We start from the raw sequence: 16,613 nt of genomic DNA on the forward strand, positions 1-16,613 counted from the left end.
ATTAAAATATGAGCAGATCTCCTAGAGATCTTTGTCAGTTGACGATTGCCGTATTCTCCGGACTATAAGGCGCATTTTTTTAAAGAAAATAAGTCTTTCAAAAAAAAAACTGTCCACTCATTTAATGCTGTAATCTTAATCTAAATAACTTTTAATATTTTGTGCATAATCTGATTCATTTTCAGACATCAGATAAATTTGAACAAATTAACTGGATTTTCTTCAAAAAATGAACTGTTTTTCCAATTGTATCCCAGTTAAAACAATATAAACTCTTGTTTTTTTGGCAGAGAATGAGTTACAAATGTGTTTGTTTTCAAATTTTTGCAATGTTTTGCTGCTTCGATTTAGTCTTTTTTTGTCTTTTTGCGACTTATAGTCCGACAACTACGGTAACATCCCAATAATGAAGTCCGTACATGCACGTATTTCTTGAAAAATTGAAGCAATTTCCCTAAAAATAAATCCGCCTTTGGTAGAAAAATTATTCACAAAGGGTTAGTCAGAAGTTGCACGCCGAGGGTGCCGTGCTGTTTCTTGGTTGCGCCCGCAAATGTTTTTTTTTTGGCTCTAAAAACCGATAAAAAGCACCTGCGAGGTTTGTCAAATGGCGAGAGGCTCGTGGATTGTCCGCCGCGGGTTGTCGGGATGAGGAAGTCTTTTTAAGCGCTCATCCTTCGTTTTTTTTCTATTTTGCTTTTGCAAAGAGTTTCAAAGTGCAAAATAATCATGGTTTTAACACTTACAGTGCTTAGGAAATGTATTAGCGGCTGCTAACGGGTTAGCTGTTCAATTTGTTTTGATCAGACAGGGGGAAAGATTAGCTAATGGCTAATAGTTACCGTATTGGCCTGAATATAAGTGTTTTTTTGCATTGAATATTAGGTTGAAAAAGTAGGGGTCGTCTTACAGTCGGGGATTAGATATTATATTCATTTGTAATGCTAGGTGGCGCCAGATATATTTAAAGCGAATGCTGAACTTTTTGATAGTTAGTGCAGTTATTGCAATTTTGTTGATTTACATTTTAAAAACCAGAAGCGCTTTATTTACAAATGTAATATTTGTTTACATATTTAAGTTTTTTGCAGATATTTAGATGTGATAGACAGTTTTGAACTAGGCAAAACAACAGAAATTTTTGTTTGATTATATTGTTAAAATTATTTGTTTTATATATAAAGTCATTATTTTTTTGTATTTAAATTAAATTTGATTTTCAAGATGGCTTTTTTCAAAGAAAAAAATAAGGGGTCGTCTTATATTCAGGCCAATGCTGTATATTTAAATCCATGTTACTGTATGATACTTTTCAATCCACCTGTCTTTTTTGCTGTTACAGATTTTTGTTTGGATTATGCAAATTTTCCTGTCTGACGATTTGGCGTCCAATTAGCGTTTTGTTAGGCACCGTGTAGCTTAAAAAATATCATTAAGGAAATTCCCCTTAGGATGTATGACCCAAAAGTCCCAGCCTAGCTGACCACAGCCGGTTTGAGTAGAAGCCCCCCAGGTGGGACCACCACCCAGGACAACGGATCCCTCCGTCGGCGTGTCCCCCCGGCAGACAGGTTTAGAACCTCCCCCTCGTCGTCTTCGCCCAGGTGACCCAACGCGGTTAACCCGAACACGGACGCCGCCGAAAGTCCGAAGCGAAAAAGTGGCGAGTCGGCCGGGCCCAACGGCCCGAGGGGTCCCCTCCCACCCGTGGCGAAAAGCGGCGTGCGAGGGGGGCACAGCGCCGACAGGGGCAGCGCGCTACCCAAACTGCCCAGCAGGGCGGCAGCAGTGGCCGGGTGGAGGAGGCGGGCCCCCAATGCGGAGGGAAGGTCGGCAGGTGTTGGCATTTTGAGCTTGGTGGGGGCGGAGACAGGGGCGGGGCCACCTGGCTCTTGGCTGACAAAGTGGCCGTGGGCTTTGATGTGCTTGCGTAAGGAGCTGGGGTCGGTGTAACGTTTCAGGCAGCCGGCCATCTTGCAACAGTAGGGTTTGTCCACGTAGTGCGTTCGGGTGTGCTTGAAACGGTCGCTGGAGTTGGAGTAGCGTTTGCTGCAGCCTTCGTAGGGGCACATGTATGGTTTCTCTCCTGGGGGAGAAAGAGTAGCATATGTTCAGGTTTGTGTGTGGGTATGTTTGGGTGTGGTTGTCATTGACTGTGCTACATGGCATTTTTGGACTGGGAAAGGATGTTAGAAATCTTGTTTTTTAGTAGAGTATACAATATGAAATTATATAGAAAATATATATACATAGTATAATGCTATTAGGTCTGTTTTTTGTAAGTGTTTTATTGGTTACTGTATTTAATATAGTTTATAGGTTTGTCTAGACATTTTTAATCAAGTTTAGTCGTTTTATTCATGCCATTTCATTGGGGCAATTTTCAAATGATCCGATTGGCTAACCAGCATATCAGCCTTAGTGCCCACAGTCGGCTGGGATGGGCTCCAGCACCCCCCGCGACTCCAGTGAGGAAAATGTATGAATTTTAATTTTTTTTCTTTCTATCTAAACTCTCTGTTAGTTAAATCATATTATATTCAAATAATGAATTAATTTGTCTATTAAGGCTAAACTTTCTAAGGTGAGTGTTTGTTTTATTTTGAAATTCACCTGTATGTGAGCGGGTGTGGATCTTCAGGTTCTCCAGACGTGAGAAACTTTTGTTGCAAGTGGGGCAATGATGTGGTTTCTCGTTGGTGTGCGTGCGGATGTGGATCAGCATTTTGTACCTGCAACAGCCAAAACGGTTGAAGGTTAAAGTCTCATGTATACAGATGGGCATTGACGGCTATAGACGTCCAATCTGATGGCCTTTTTCCCCCTACCTGGCATTGAAGCCCCTCCCATTACGCGCACATCCTTGCCACTTGCAACAGTAGCCCGAATCCTTTTCTGGTTTGACGTGGGCGTCGTTGATGTGTTCCACCAAGTCCTGCAGTGACTCAAACAGCAGGTGGCACTGTAGGACACACAAAAAAACATTCCGTTAATTAAGGGGCAGGGAAAGAGCAAAACCACGTGATCTCAGAAGATGAGAAACCATTTGACTGCCACCAATGGGTGGCAGCAAAGTGTCTTTTTTAACTTTTTAACTTTTTTATTTGATTTTTTTTTGCAAAAAGTTAGGCCACTGTGAGTTTACGTTGGTTGTTTATAATGTTTTTTTTGGCATATTGTGCGGGTTTTTGGGTGTCAATGGGGTGAGAATGTATTTGGGATGTGTATACCTGGCGGCCATCTTGGGTAGGGCAACCAGTGCTTGAAAAAAAATCTTCGTACTACCCAATGACTGACATTTTAGAACCATATTGGTACCAATACTACTATTACTAGTAGTATTACTAGTCCTGCTACTTATTTTTTTTTATTTTAGTTTGTTTAACTTTAAATCCATTTTTTTCCAAGATGCAACACCCATATTTTAAGGTCTACCAGTTAAAATAATCCAAGAAAAAATGTAACCAGTATATGACCAATCATATTTTTAGTATACCCATCCAGTACCTCCCTAAAATGTGTTTTGTTTACAATATCGCACAATGTTTGCCTAGTAGTTTGAGTTAGAATAGCTCAAAAATACTGATATAAATGTTAGTACCAGATTAGATTGGATTATTTGAGAAAATCCAATCCTCCAAAAAATAGCCATAGCCGACTAATTAGCCATACTCTTGATGAATATTTACCTTAATCCAGCGGCATGCTAGCCTGGCGTCCAATGAAGGCTCGGGCGAAACTCGGTGGTCCCGCTTTTGTCCGCCAAAAACGGACGGCGGGAAGTTGTACCCTAGTGGCGGGCTGGAGATGGGCATGTAAAAAGGGTACCGTTGAGGGGACATGTCCCCTTCTGTCCTTTGGAACGCCCCATCCTGCGAGATGCGGAAGAAATATATAACGTTAGCGTTCAGGAGTGGATTTGGGGTGATGTGGGCTTACCTGTGAGAAGGTGGACGGGCGAGGGCTAGCGCTGCCGCGGAGGGACGATGGAGACGAAGGAGACGGGGACGAGGGGGAGGATGCGTGGCGGGAGGAAGGCGATAAGGAGAGGTCCATGGCCGGCGGGGTGAAGCAGGATGCGGGGGGCTCGGGACAGGGGGATTGAGAGTCTGGAATGGGTGCAAAAAAACAGATTCAATTTTGGCTAACTTTTTACCCCAAACACGATTATTTGACGGATTTTTTTTTGAGTGTAGTCCAAGAAATATTAAAAGGGTAAAACAAATAATCTAAGCAAATGAGTGGTATTTTTTTTTCTAAATCAAAAATCAGTTTTTTTATTTTGAAAGTATATAATTTGACCAAAAACGGAACAAAATCAGTTTTTTTTATTTAATTGTACTTTTTTTAGTAGCAAATTTTAAAAATAGTAAAACAAAATCTCTTAATTTAAACTTTTTAACTAAACTTCATTAACTTAGTTATTTTTAATACAATATGTCTCACCCATTCATCCTCACAAGGGTCACCAGTACTTGACTTATACGAGGAATCACCAATTTCTGCTGAGTTTTCTTCTTGTTTGTATTTTTTTAAACTAGTTATCGCGTCTTATGATAAGGAAGGACATTTTGGGACAATGCATTTCTATTCTGCAAATTAGATTACTCCAAAAAACAGAGAATGCACTTACAACCTGATTTCATTAAGAAGCTAACACGGCTAATACGCGGCGCGCGGCAGCACGCGGGCGCTATACGAATACGTATGTGTCACCTGGAGAAGAAGGCGGGGACGGGAACGTGGCGTAAATGAGGCGCGGTCGCGGGTGGGCGCCGAGCGGCGCGCAGATGGACGACGAACTCCGTTTGTCCAATCTGGTCCGCCCGGAGGGAAGCTTCAAGTCCAGCGGTTCATCCGAGGACAACATGGCGTCTGTGGTGTCCCAGCTGGAACAAAATAGGAGCAAAGTTCATGGGTTAATTTCAGGGTGTGTTAGCTTGGATAGGCTCCAGCACCCCCGCGACCGTTGTGAGGAGAAGTGGTTCAGAAAATGAATGGTTAAATCACGCTATGTTTATATCGTAGAGAGTTTATTTTTTTTAATGTCTGATCCTGATAAACAAGTGATTGAATTTATTCACCTTTTGGAAGTGTGTAAACTCAAGATTTGTAATTTTTAAAGATGAAAACAGAGTTGATGTAAGGATCGTCGTTTTTACATAATGACCCTAAACGCACCGCGTGGCTGATTGGCTGGCAAGTTTCCGGGTGCGGGAAAATTGTTTTCTTTCCATGTTGACTACACTTTGCAATAGGTATGTTTGTCGTAATTGACTGAAGTAACATCATTTAAAAATGTGATTCCACTTTAATTTACATATTTAAATGTTCAACCGATATTATGATAGTTTTGAATGAGGCAAAATGACAAACTATTTCTCTCAAATATATAGTTATAAATCATTCATTTAAGATATACATAAATGTCCTGTATAAAAATTGAATTAGATGTTCAAAAAGTCTTTTTATCACAAAAAGTAGAAGGTCGTCTTATATTCGGACGCTTTTGTAAACATTTCTGGAGCAAAGGTGTTCTTAAAGCACGTTGCTCCGACGACGACGCCGAGGACGAGGAGGAGTGCAGCTGTTGCGCATTTCCTGGCACGTTCCGTCCCATCCCGTTCCGTTGCGTTCTTCTCCTGCTCCGTTCCCCCCGGAGTGTCTCGTGAAACACATAACTGGCTTTTGAGTCACTCGGCCCCAACAAGAATTCCTGCGCTTGAGCTGCTTTTTCACTCTCTCCTTTGCCAGAGTATCACATGACCCGCAGTGGAAAATTACCATTTTGCATGGGTGTGTCCAACATGCGGCTCGCGGGCCAGAAATGGCCCGTCGGTGGGTCCAACCCGGCCCGCGATAGGATGTTGTGCTTTCTCTTTGTAACTTATTCATAATGAATCAAATACTTGTCTTGGGACAAGGGTGCTGTAAAACTAAAGTTTTTAGTCATATTCTTTCTTTTGCTCCCTACAGGTGACCAATGAGTGAATGGGGAATCTTAAAGTGCCCCAAAACCAATAAGAAGTCATCTGAAAATGGCCAAAAAGCAGCCCAGAAATGATCAGAAAATTCCAGGAATGTACTGTAAGTACCCAAATATGATAATATAGTCCAATATTTTTTCTCTGAAGATTTTCCCCTTCAAAGTACTCCCTATTAAAACCATGAATATGGATGTGAACATTTGGAATCAGAGGGTGGCTTATATTTGAGTAAATATGGTAGATATCTTATCATGGGACATTTTAAGAGTATAGATATATATTAAATTTCCTGATTTTCCCCCTTTTAAATCAATAATTGTCATTTTTTAATCCATTTTTTCTGTGTTTTTAGTTCAAAAATATTTTTTTTAAATCTAAAAATATATTTAAAAAAAAGTTAAAATAAACATTGTTTTACATCGATAAAAAAACGGAATATTCCAGTCTTTTAATCCATTTATAATTAAAAAAATCTAAATATTATATCTAAAATAGCCCACGTGAAATTGAGTTGACGTTAAAGCGGCCCGCGAACCAACCCGAGTCTGACACCCCTGTCTTAATCCCAATTTCCAATCACTTCCTCTTCATTTTAGGGCGTTTTTCCCCCTCATCACTTCCTATTCAATTCCAAGCTTTTCCAATTCCTTTACATTATTTCCTTTGAGCACACTCCCCACAAATTCCTCTTATATATCCTTGAATCTGTTCATCTCTCCATTTAAGCTTCCATGAATCCATCTCCAGATGCTGGCGGACATTTCCTCGTTTGTACTCTTTCCCCACCGAGAGTACCAACGAGTACTTTAGCCGTCGGCGACTAAAACCGCAGCCAAGTGGATCCGCCCGGCCGCCTTCCACGCCGATTTCCTGGGCAAACTCGCTGACTTTTGTCTGGTCTTTAGCGCAGGCGCATTGCTACTTGTAGTCAATTTTTCTTTCTTTTTTTTGCCGACCATATGTACGCCATGGGATCCCAACCTCCCGCCGCTTTTCCCTCTATGACCTTATGTTTGTGGCAGGCTGCCCAGGGCCTCTTATGGATCCTTGCGGTGCCTAGAAAAACACCCTCTCACGCACATTCGCACACGGCACGCCGGAGATTCTAAACACATGTCGGAATCCGGGGGGTGGGGGGGTGGGGGACTTTGGGCTGCAAAGACGCACTGGTGCTGCACATGCGTGGAATTACGCGCACGTACCACAGCATTCCTAAACACGGCGTTTACAAAATCTTCCATCACAAAGCTACTCCTCCACTTGAAGATTTTGGACCCAAAAATTCCAACACAACAACAAGGGCTGGCTCTACAGGTGGCTGTGTAGTTGCCTTTTAAAAAGAGTGCCATGTGATATCTATGTATTTGTATGTATATATGTATGTATAGGTATATATATGTATATATGTATGTATAGGTATATATATGTATATATGTATGTATAGGAATATATATGTATATATGTATGTATAGGTATATATATGTATATATGTATGTATAGGAATATATATGTATATATGTATGTATAGGAATATATATGTATATATGTATGTATAGGTATATATATATGTATGCATAGGAATATATATGTATAGGTATATATATATATATATATATATATATATATATATATATATATATATATATATATATATATATATATATATATATATATATATATATATATATATATATATATATATATATATATATATATATATATATATATATATATATATATATATATATATATATATATATATATATATATATGTATATGTATGTATATGTATGTATATGTATATATATATATATGTATATGTATATATATATATGTATGTATAGGTATATATATGTATGTATAGGTATATATATGTATGTATAGGTATATATATGTATATATAGGTATATATATGTATGTGTCAGGTTCATTAATAATTACCTTCGTCCGTAATTATCAATAACTGCAGGAAGACATCTTATTCAATTATTGACATTTAATTAAATAGAAATGGATACAACAGATAGCCTCCGGAGGGAGAGTTACAGCAAGCGTCACCGTACGACTTCCGAACGTCTCCCCGAATAGACATTTTCGTCCTATTCTTATGGTCACAAGTTACAGAGTTGTTGATCATTCCATCACGTATGAGTAAAAACAACATCTGGGACTACAATAACAATCAAGGTATTTTACTAATAACAAAAACAGGGACTAGACCTAACAACATTTAGATTAGAGTAATTATACAACCTCCTTGACCTAAGAATCATATAATATAATCATAATCATATAATCGTTACATACAGAAAAACCCGAAGTGTACGGTTACATAACGATAACAATATTCTTGTTATTGTCCGAATAGCCCTGTCCTCGTCACCAAGGGCCCACCAAATCTCAAGGACCCAGATTGGGTGGATTGTTTGTATAACCATCCTGGAACAGGCTGTCTAGGTTAAAGATGACTTGGCGTGACCTCAAGGCTTTTGAAAAACAGAAAGAGAATGATTTAACAAAGTAATGAATTAATACAGAGAAAAGAAAGAGAATGATTTAATAAAGAAATGAATTAATATAACTTATTATAATAGTAAAACAGAATAAACCCAACAGTATGTATAGGTATATATATGTATATATGTATGTATAGGTATATGTATGTATATATGTATGTATAGGTATATGTATGTACGTATGTATATATATATATATGTATATGTGTATATGTATATGTATGTATATATATATATATATATATATATATATATATATATATATATATATATATATATATATATATATATATATATATATATATATATATATATATATATATATATATATATATATATATATATATATATATATATATATATATATATATATATATATATATATATATATATATATATATATATATATATATATATGTATATATATTTATGTGTGTATATATATATATATTTATATCTATATATATTTATATGTATATATATTTATATATATGTATGTATGTATACATGCATATATGTATGTATATGTATGCACATATACGTATATATATGTATCTATCTGTGTACATATATACATATATATACATCTTTACGTACGGTAGGAATGAGCCACGTCAGAAAAAAAATTCAATCTGCCATATTATTTTTTTAAGCATAATTTGATTTGTTTTTAATGGGCTCTGAGGAATTTAAGCATGTTTTAAGAGAGAATAAAAATAAGCAAAGCATGAAACGAGGCAAAGAGCCACATTCATTTTGGCCGGGAGCCTTATGCGACTCGAGAGCCATGTGTCTGCCACTTGACATGTACATAGGTGCACTTATGCTTTAAAACAGGGCGTGATCATGTTTGCCACCTCTGCCCGTCTGCATCCGTGTTGCATTCAGGAAAAGTTCCACGGCACCCCCAATGTGGCCTCTCCCTTGCCTTGTACTATTTACTCATCTGACTCCTTCCTGTGGTTTTCCTCCGAGCACTCACTCCTCCAGAGGAGCATTCCTGGCCTTCTCTCCTTCTCACCGCAGCATTTTTATTCCCAAACGTTTCCCAAATTTTCGACTTCCTTTCATTTTGTTGTTGTTTTTCAAGGTGGAGTCGAAAAAAAATCTGCCATCACTCAGAGCGGGGAAGGATGTCGGCACAACGCCTTCAATTCTCATCCGTTTGCTAGAACCAACCAGGAACCACCAGGGTCAAATGCATTATGAGTGGGAGGGGTGGCAGCAATTGTCCACTTGATAATTCCATTTTCTTTAAGAAAATAACCTATATTGTCACAAAATGTTCAACTTAATAGCATTATTTTTTTTCATTCATTCATTTTCTGAACTGTTTTATCTTCACTCGGGTCACAGAGGGTGCTGGAGCCTATCCCCAGGCCACAAGGAGACAAAAAAACCATTCATGCTCACACCGACATAATGGTACGCAACTTTTTGGAATCTGGGAGAAAAATGGAGTACCTGGAGAAAAACCATGCAGACCAGGGGAGAACATGCAAATTCCACACAGGTGAATTGACACGCTAAATTAGGGGTGTTAGAGTCGGGTTGGTTCGCGGGCCGCGTTAACATCCATTTCATGTGGGCCATTTTAGATATAATATTTACTTTTTTTTTTATAAATGGATTAAAAGAACTGGATTAAAAGCCCTGAATATTCAGTTTTTTATAGATCTAAAACAATGTTAATTTTAGGTTTTTTTTAAAATATATTTTTAGATTTTACTAAATGACTTTTGAACTAAAAACACAGAAAAAATGGATTAAAAAATGACAATTATTGATTTAAAAGGGGGAAAATCAGAAAATTAAATATACATCTGTAATCGTCATTTAAATTTGACCCTAAAACAGGCGACCAAACGTCCGGTCACATTTATTTTGCACCTCTTTCTAAGCTTTTCATCAAAGACCTCTGTTTTTCTGAACAATGTGTTTAAGGAGCCATTTTGTTCAACGCCTGTCCAACAGATGCTCTCTTAAAATGGGGACCACCTGATTCCCACCTGTTTCTTGCAAAATGGATGACCTCGACGGTTCATTTTTTTCTTAGAAAACCTCGTCATTTGATGCGGCGCCGTAAAAAGACAAAAAATGTAGTTTTGTCTGGTTCGTATCGATGCTTGGCTAATTTTTTGGAAGACTACCGTAAGAAAAGGCTTGAAAAAAAGTGGGGGTTACTCCCATTTTTTTTTTTTGGATGGAAAGAGCGGACTGATGCAATTCTGAGGAAGCCGTCTGCAATCTCCCACGTTTTTTTACGCTTTGGGTGGGGGAATTTTTTGAGAGAAATGATGTTTTTTTTTTTTTTTTTAGGGGAGCTCCAAATCTTTCCTTGTCTCTGATTGGCTAATCCCAATGATAATAGTCATAGTCAACATCTAAAATAGGAATCCAGTATTAGTCACCCTATTTCACCAAAAAACAAACAAAAAAAACATCAACTTCTGTTAAAACTTGTTTCGATTTTTGACTCACACTGTTTATTTCTCTCACTAATTTATCACCAAAACCCCAACTAAGCAGTTTTCCAACTCCAACTCAAATCGTTTCTCCAAATAAACCATAGAAGGAATTTATGGCCACGCCCATTTTCAATCACCCAGTACAAAATCTACATCCCAAATCACTTTTCTTGCTCTCACTTTTTGGCTTGAGCAGACTTTCTTTTCAAATTAGCGCTTGTTTTTTGGCCTTCCACTTTTGGAGGCTCCGCCCACCCCCACCCGAAGGTTTTTGACACCCCCCCCCCCTCCATCCAGACCATCCCGCCATGCACTTGGCAACGTGACAAGGTCAACACAGAGAGCATTTTCTCTTCTCTACTTTCCCTCCCTGTAATTCCTCATCAGCAGCAGAGCAACAGACTCCCCCAAAAGAACCCCCCCCCCCCCCCCACACACACACACACACACTCCCCACAACTCCTCCCTTCTATCCTTTCATCCCCCGCTGCAATGGAAAGACTAAAGATGGAGAGTAGGATAAGGCATACCTGGCAACTTATGCGTTTTTCCCTGTATTTTTTACGTTTTTTTTTTTTTAATCGTTTCAAGGGTGTCAGATTCAAGTTGGTTCGCGGACTGCTTTAATGTCAACTTGATTTTATGTGGGCTGGACTATTTTAGATATAATATTTAGATTTTTTTGTTGATAAATGGATTAAAAGAACTGGATTAAAAGCCCTGAATATTCAGTTTTTTTGTAGATCTAAAACAATGTTTATTTTAGCTTTTTTTTAAAATATATTTTTAGATTTTATACAATGATTTTTGAACTAAAAACAAAACGAAATGGATCAAAAAATGACAAGTATTGATTTAAAAGGGGGAAAATCAGGAAATTTAATATACATCTATACTCTTCATTTTAATTTGATCCTAAAACAGAAAGTTGGCACTCATGATTTACTTTCTCTGACCGTACAAAATGATTTGGCGGGCCAGATTTGGCCCCCGGGCCGCCACTTTGACACCAGTAACCTAGACAGTCAAGCTATCAGCGACATGTACAGAATCTTGAATTTAGTGCATACTGATTGGGCAATTTGGAGTAAATTTTAGACTTCGGGTCTGATTATGTAATTTTCAATGGATCAGAATCAAATATGGGTTTTAAAATGGCACAAAAAACATATTATACATATAAAGAAGAGAAAATAATATTTCCAATTAAGTCAATTTGCTCAACTGTATTTTAGACAATAAATCATGGAGATAGACAACAATAATTTGAATTGTCCATCGTAAACTGTGTAAAAAAAAATAAATAACACACATCTGCATGGCACCAAACGTCCTCCTTATTTACCATCAAACTAATTTCCCTTTTCTTTCTCACGTTCCCTTCACAATCTTACTCAAACCAACAACAAAAAACTGCCTTTTTCCCCTCAACTATTTCCTCAAACCTACAAGAAAGCAACAGGCAAGTTTGAAGGGAGGATGGGTGGAGTGTGTATGTTTGCGTGTATATGTGTGTATAACTTTGTGTGTACACATTTCAGTGTGTATATGTGGTGGGTTTGTATCGGGTGGGGTTTCTGGAATTTTCTCTATGTTTGGTTTGGCTTTGCACTCTCGTGAGGATAATGGAAAAGAGAGAGAAGAAGAAAAATGGGGGGTTATGAATGTATGTGTGTGGGTGTGGATGAAGCCCCACTTTACAGGTGGTCGTGTTTTTTTTTGCACGTTTTCTTCGCCATTGCGCGTGCGCCATGGCGTGTGAGCACATGTGTCTGCTTATTTGCAGATGTTGGCACGGCGGCGCGTGCTAGCTTTCGCTGGGGAGACGAGGTGAACAAGACATTCCTGGGATGAATGGACGCGAGGAGCCAGCGGTTGGCTTGCGGTCGCCGACTAAGAGGACAAAAATGAAGGTCTGCTTGCGAGGCCGGCCGCGGCGCCCAGAAACAATACCGCCGACCAGTAAGGGAGGGGGGGGGAGCCAAGACGAGGGGAGAGGACCGGTCGGCTCAGAGCCGGGGGAGGCCCGTTTTTATTTTTTTTATTTTTTTTTTAACGCTAACCTCCCGGCCAGCTTGCTCCGGCGCCCCCGCTGTTGGCTTTTATGGCTGCTATGAACTTGTTGAACTTATCGGGTATAAACAGCGGGTTGCCGGTAGTTCTTTAAAGGGGTTTTTGATTGAATCTTGGGTTTAACTTATTGGCGGATTGAATTGGATAAGGATATGTTTTATATTTGTTCATTTAAAGTTGGTCAATTGCGACAATTGTTGAAAAAAAATCAATGAATGAGATTTTTTCTATATATAAGGCCCACTGTCTATTTTTGAAAAAATGTAAGACTTTTAAGTGCGCCTTATAGTGGTGAAAATACGGTAATTGCTATTGACTTCCAGGTATGAAGCACTCACTCACTACACAGTCACCTCTAGAGCCAGCCATTGTTGATGTTTTGGATTTTTTTTGTATAAAATCTTGCAGTGGGGGAGGAGCTATATGATGGAGGATTTTGTAAACTAAGATGGCATCTGCATATTTAACAGTATTGAGTATTCAGTTCAGGGTTTTTTTTTTTTTATATCCGACAGTGGTGGTTTTTCGTTTTTGGTTTTCTGTTTTTTTCCATATATAAGGCGCACTGGTTTATAAGGCGCACTGTCTATTTTGGAGAAAATGTAAGACTTTTAAGTGCGCCTTGTTGTCGTGAAAATACGGTAACCTGAAACTTTTGTACTTGGAGGCATTTGTAAGTAGAGGTATGAACTACCACACATTTTACCAAAAAAAACATGGATTCCTGTGGTTGGTCACATTGGACTGCTGTTATTTTGAAGACAAAAACCCATTCTTTAATCAGGTTAGTCACGTTGGATTGCCATTCTTCTTTTTTTTTTAACGTTACTGTAACTTTGTATAATGTGATCTGCCATGCCCCCCCCCCCCCCCCCTCGAACCCCTTTTCCAGGCAGCAGACAGTGTGGGTGGAAAAGGGGCTTTTTTTTAATGCGAGACGCACCCAAGAACAGGAAAAAGACTCAAGTCTGACCTTTTCCAGAGAAGTGTATGATGCAACGAGCCTGCAACCTGCGTGAAGAAGCCTCACATTGTGCGTCTAAACGACACCCCCGGAAGAAAAAAAAATCTGGCAAGGATAAAGTGGCCGTGACTCTCGGGTGACCTCCACAGAAAGGGCGTTGGGGTGCTTCAGAGTGGAGGTACGTATCGCCACACTGTCATAATGTGGAATATTACAGTGATATCTTGACATAAGAGTGTCTCAATATATGAGAGATTTGAGATACGAGGGGAATTCATAGCCATTTTTTTGCCATGACATCTGAGCAATGTCACATTTTATTGCAGATTGCAGGAGTTAATTTTCAAAACTATTTAGTTTATCATTTTAAAACCAATATACAGTATTTGTTATGAAAAATGGAAAAAAAGCATCAAATACATTAAATAATAATAATAATGATAATAATAATTTTAATAACAATAATACTAATACTACTTCTACTAATAGTACTACTACTACTACTAATACTACTACTACTTCTACTAATAGTACTACTACTACTACTAATACTACTACTACTTCTACTAATAGTACTACTACTACTACTTATACTAATACTACTAATACTACTATTTCTACTAATACTACTGCTTATACTAATACTACTAATACTACTACTTCTACTAATACTACTACTTCTACTAATACTACTACTTCTACTACTACTAATACTACTACTAATACTACTACTAACACTACTACTAATACTACTCCTTTATTAATACTACTAATACCACTACTTCTACTAATAATACTAATACTACTACTTCTTCTAATACTACTACTTCTACTAATACTACTACTTCTTCTAATACTACTACTTCTACTAATACTACTACTTCTACTACTAATACTACTACTTCTACTACTAAGAATAGGAATAATCCAAAAATAAGCATTGAATATTGTCAACACCAAGTATTAATAATAATAATAAAATCCAAAAATAAGCATTGACTATTGTCAACGCCAAATATTTTCTGTAGCATCTTAGTTATATTTTGAATAATTTATATGTCAACAAAAGAAATGAAAAGATAAATATTTGGATTTAAATGAACATACCCACACACAAAAAAAATGCCTACTTTGTGGAATTGCTTATTTTAGACTGCCAATTCTCTAGAAAAACTACCATATATCTTATTTTGATTATGGGATGTCAGTCCTCTCTAGCCATCTGGAGCTTTTTCAAAAGCCCACGTTGAATGTTTTGGGACAAGCAGCAGCTGACTAACGCGTGTGAGTAAAGAATTTACCTCTCAAAATGTCTTCTTGGACGCAGACAGTCTGCTTGCGTCTCAGGAGAAATTCCAGCCTTCCTCCCAAAAAAAAATACACGTCCAAAAAACCCCAAATGACAGCAAAATCAAAATCTGGTCTGCCACATTTCTGGCAACATCACTGACTGTTTTTTTTTGGCTCAGGAGAAGAAAATCCTTGTTCTGTCTAAGTAGTTTTCCCTGGAGAAAACCTTGTCGATACGTCCAAAAAAAAAAGACGAAGATCTGCCGGGCGCAGGAGCGTCGCTTACTTGCGACGCTGGTCAACTGAACTGGGCGTTTAGGAAGGGAGGGAAAAAAAGCTTGCCTGCCTGATGGGTGGAGACCAATCCCTGGGAGAAAGAGGAGGAGAAGGGGGAGGCAGGGCACGTTAAAACATCTGGCTAAGGGCGTATATATCATGGTCGTCCATGGGTACAACATTTTGGGATATGGAATCTTATTGTTCCTGCAGAATGACAACAAAGTCATTTCATTCATAGTTTTCAGGAGGGTTATAACCTTTTTCAAACATTTTACAACCTGAATACCAGGAAAACATGGTGTCCAATCACATTTATGTATTTTGAAATTACACAATTGATGTGTGGTGCAAGTGGTTAAGCAAGTCTGATTCACAGTTCTGGGGTTCTGGGTTCAAATCCAGGTCATGTACATGTGGTGTGGTGTTTGCATGTTCTACCCGGGCCTGCGTGGGTTTCCTCTGGGTACGCCCATAATCAATATTTGTATATATTTCAGCAGCATGTGTATTCATTTATATATTTATTCATTTATTTATTATATTTATTATATGATATATGTATTTAGTATTTGTATATTTATTTGCATATTTATTTATATTGTAAATATTTATTTATTAACTTATTTATTACCTATTTATTTATGTCTAATATGTATTTTGCTGTGTCTGTATTCTCAGCCTATTTTCTACAGTGTATTATATTATATTTGTGAGTTAAAATACTTAATCCAGTACCTACCTTGATTGGAATTAATGAAGAGGCATTGTTTAATTGACTAATACACAGGATGTAGGCCTACTTAAGCATCTTGTGTGTGCCATGATCAATGATATTTTCACTTTAAGTGTACTACCGAAAAAGAAAATAGTGTTTTTAAATAGTAAGACATTACCGCCCCCTAAAGGCTTCTATTGATTGTGAATGATTGAACATGATTACCCTATATCCAACCCTAGTTTATCTTTATAGTAAAACAAGTATTTTCCATTGACTTGCATGGCCAATTTACGCCCAACTGACGATATGAGCCCCCTT

At 37.9% G+C, this 16,613-nt stretch overlaps 1 protein-coding gene and 1 long non-coding RNA gene across 2 annotated transcripts; one reads left to right on the forward strand and one right to left on the reverse strand.

Moving 5' to 3' along the window:
- Positions 1–1,167: 1,167 nt before the first annotated feature.
- On the reverse strand, positions 1,168–15,615 carry LOC144198190 (zinc finger protein GLIS2-like). The gene is made up of 7 exons (XM_077719083.1): positions 15,310–15,615; positions 4,717–4,889; positions 3,940–4,109; positions 3,690–3,872; positions 2,829–2,962; positions 2,614–2,732; positions 1,168–2,086 (listed from the first exon to the last, which is right to left on the reverse strand). Exons 2-7 carry the CDS (start codon positions 4,868–4,870, stop codon positions 1,476–1,478), a joined length of 1,371 nt encoding a protein of 456 aa, XP_077575209.1. The 5' UTR covers positions 4,871–4,889; positions 15,310–15,615; the 3' UTR covers positions 1,168–1,475.
- LOC144198474 (uncharacterized) lies at positions 5,228–12,922 on the forward strand. Its single transcript, XR_013326721.1, has 4 exons — positions 5,228–5,258; positions 5,977–6,087; positions 9,594–10,016; positions 12,758–12,922. It is a non-coding gene; the product is annotated as an uncharacterized LOC144198474 (long non-coding RNA).
- Positions 15,616–16,613: the final 998 nt, after the last annotated feature.

Source organism: Stigmatopora nigra, chromosome 6 (genome assembly GCF_051989575.1).
Source record: "Stigmatopora nigra isolate UIUO_SnigA chromosome 6, RoL_Snig_1.1, whole genome shotgun sequence".
NCBI lineage: Eukaryota > Metazoa > Chordata > Actinopteri > Syngnathiformes > Syngnathidae > Stigmatopora > Stigmatopora nigra.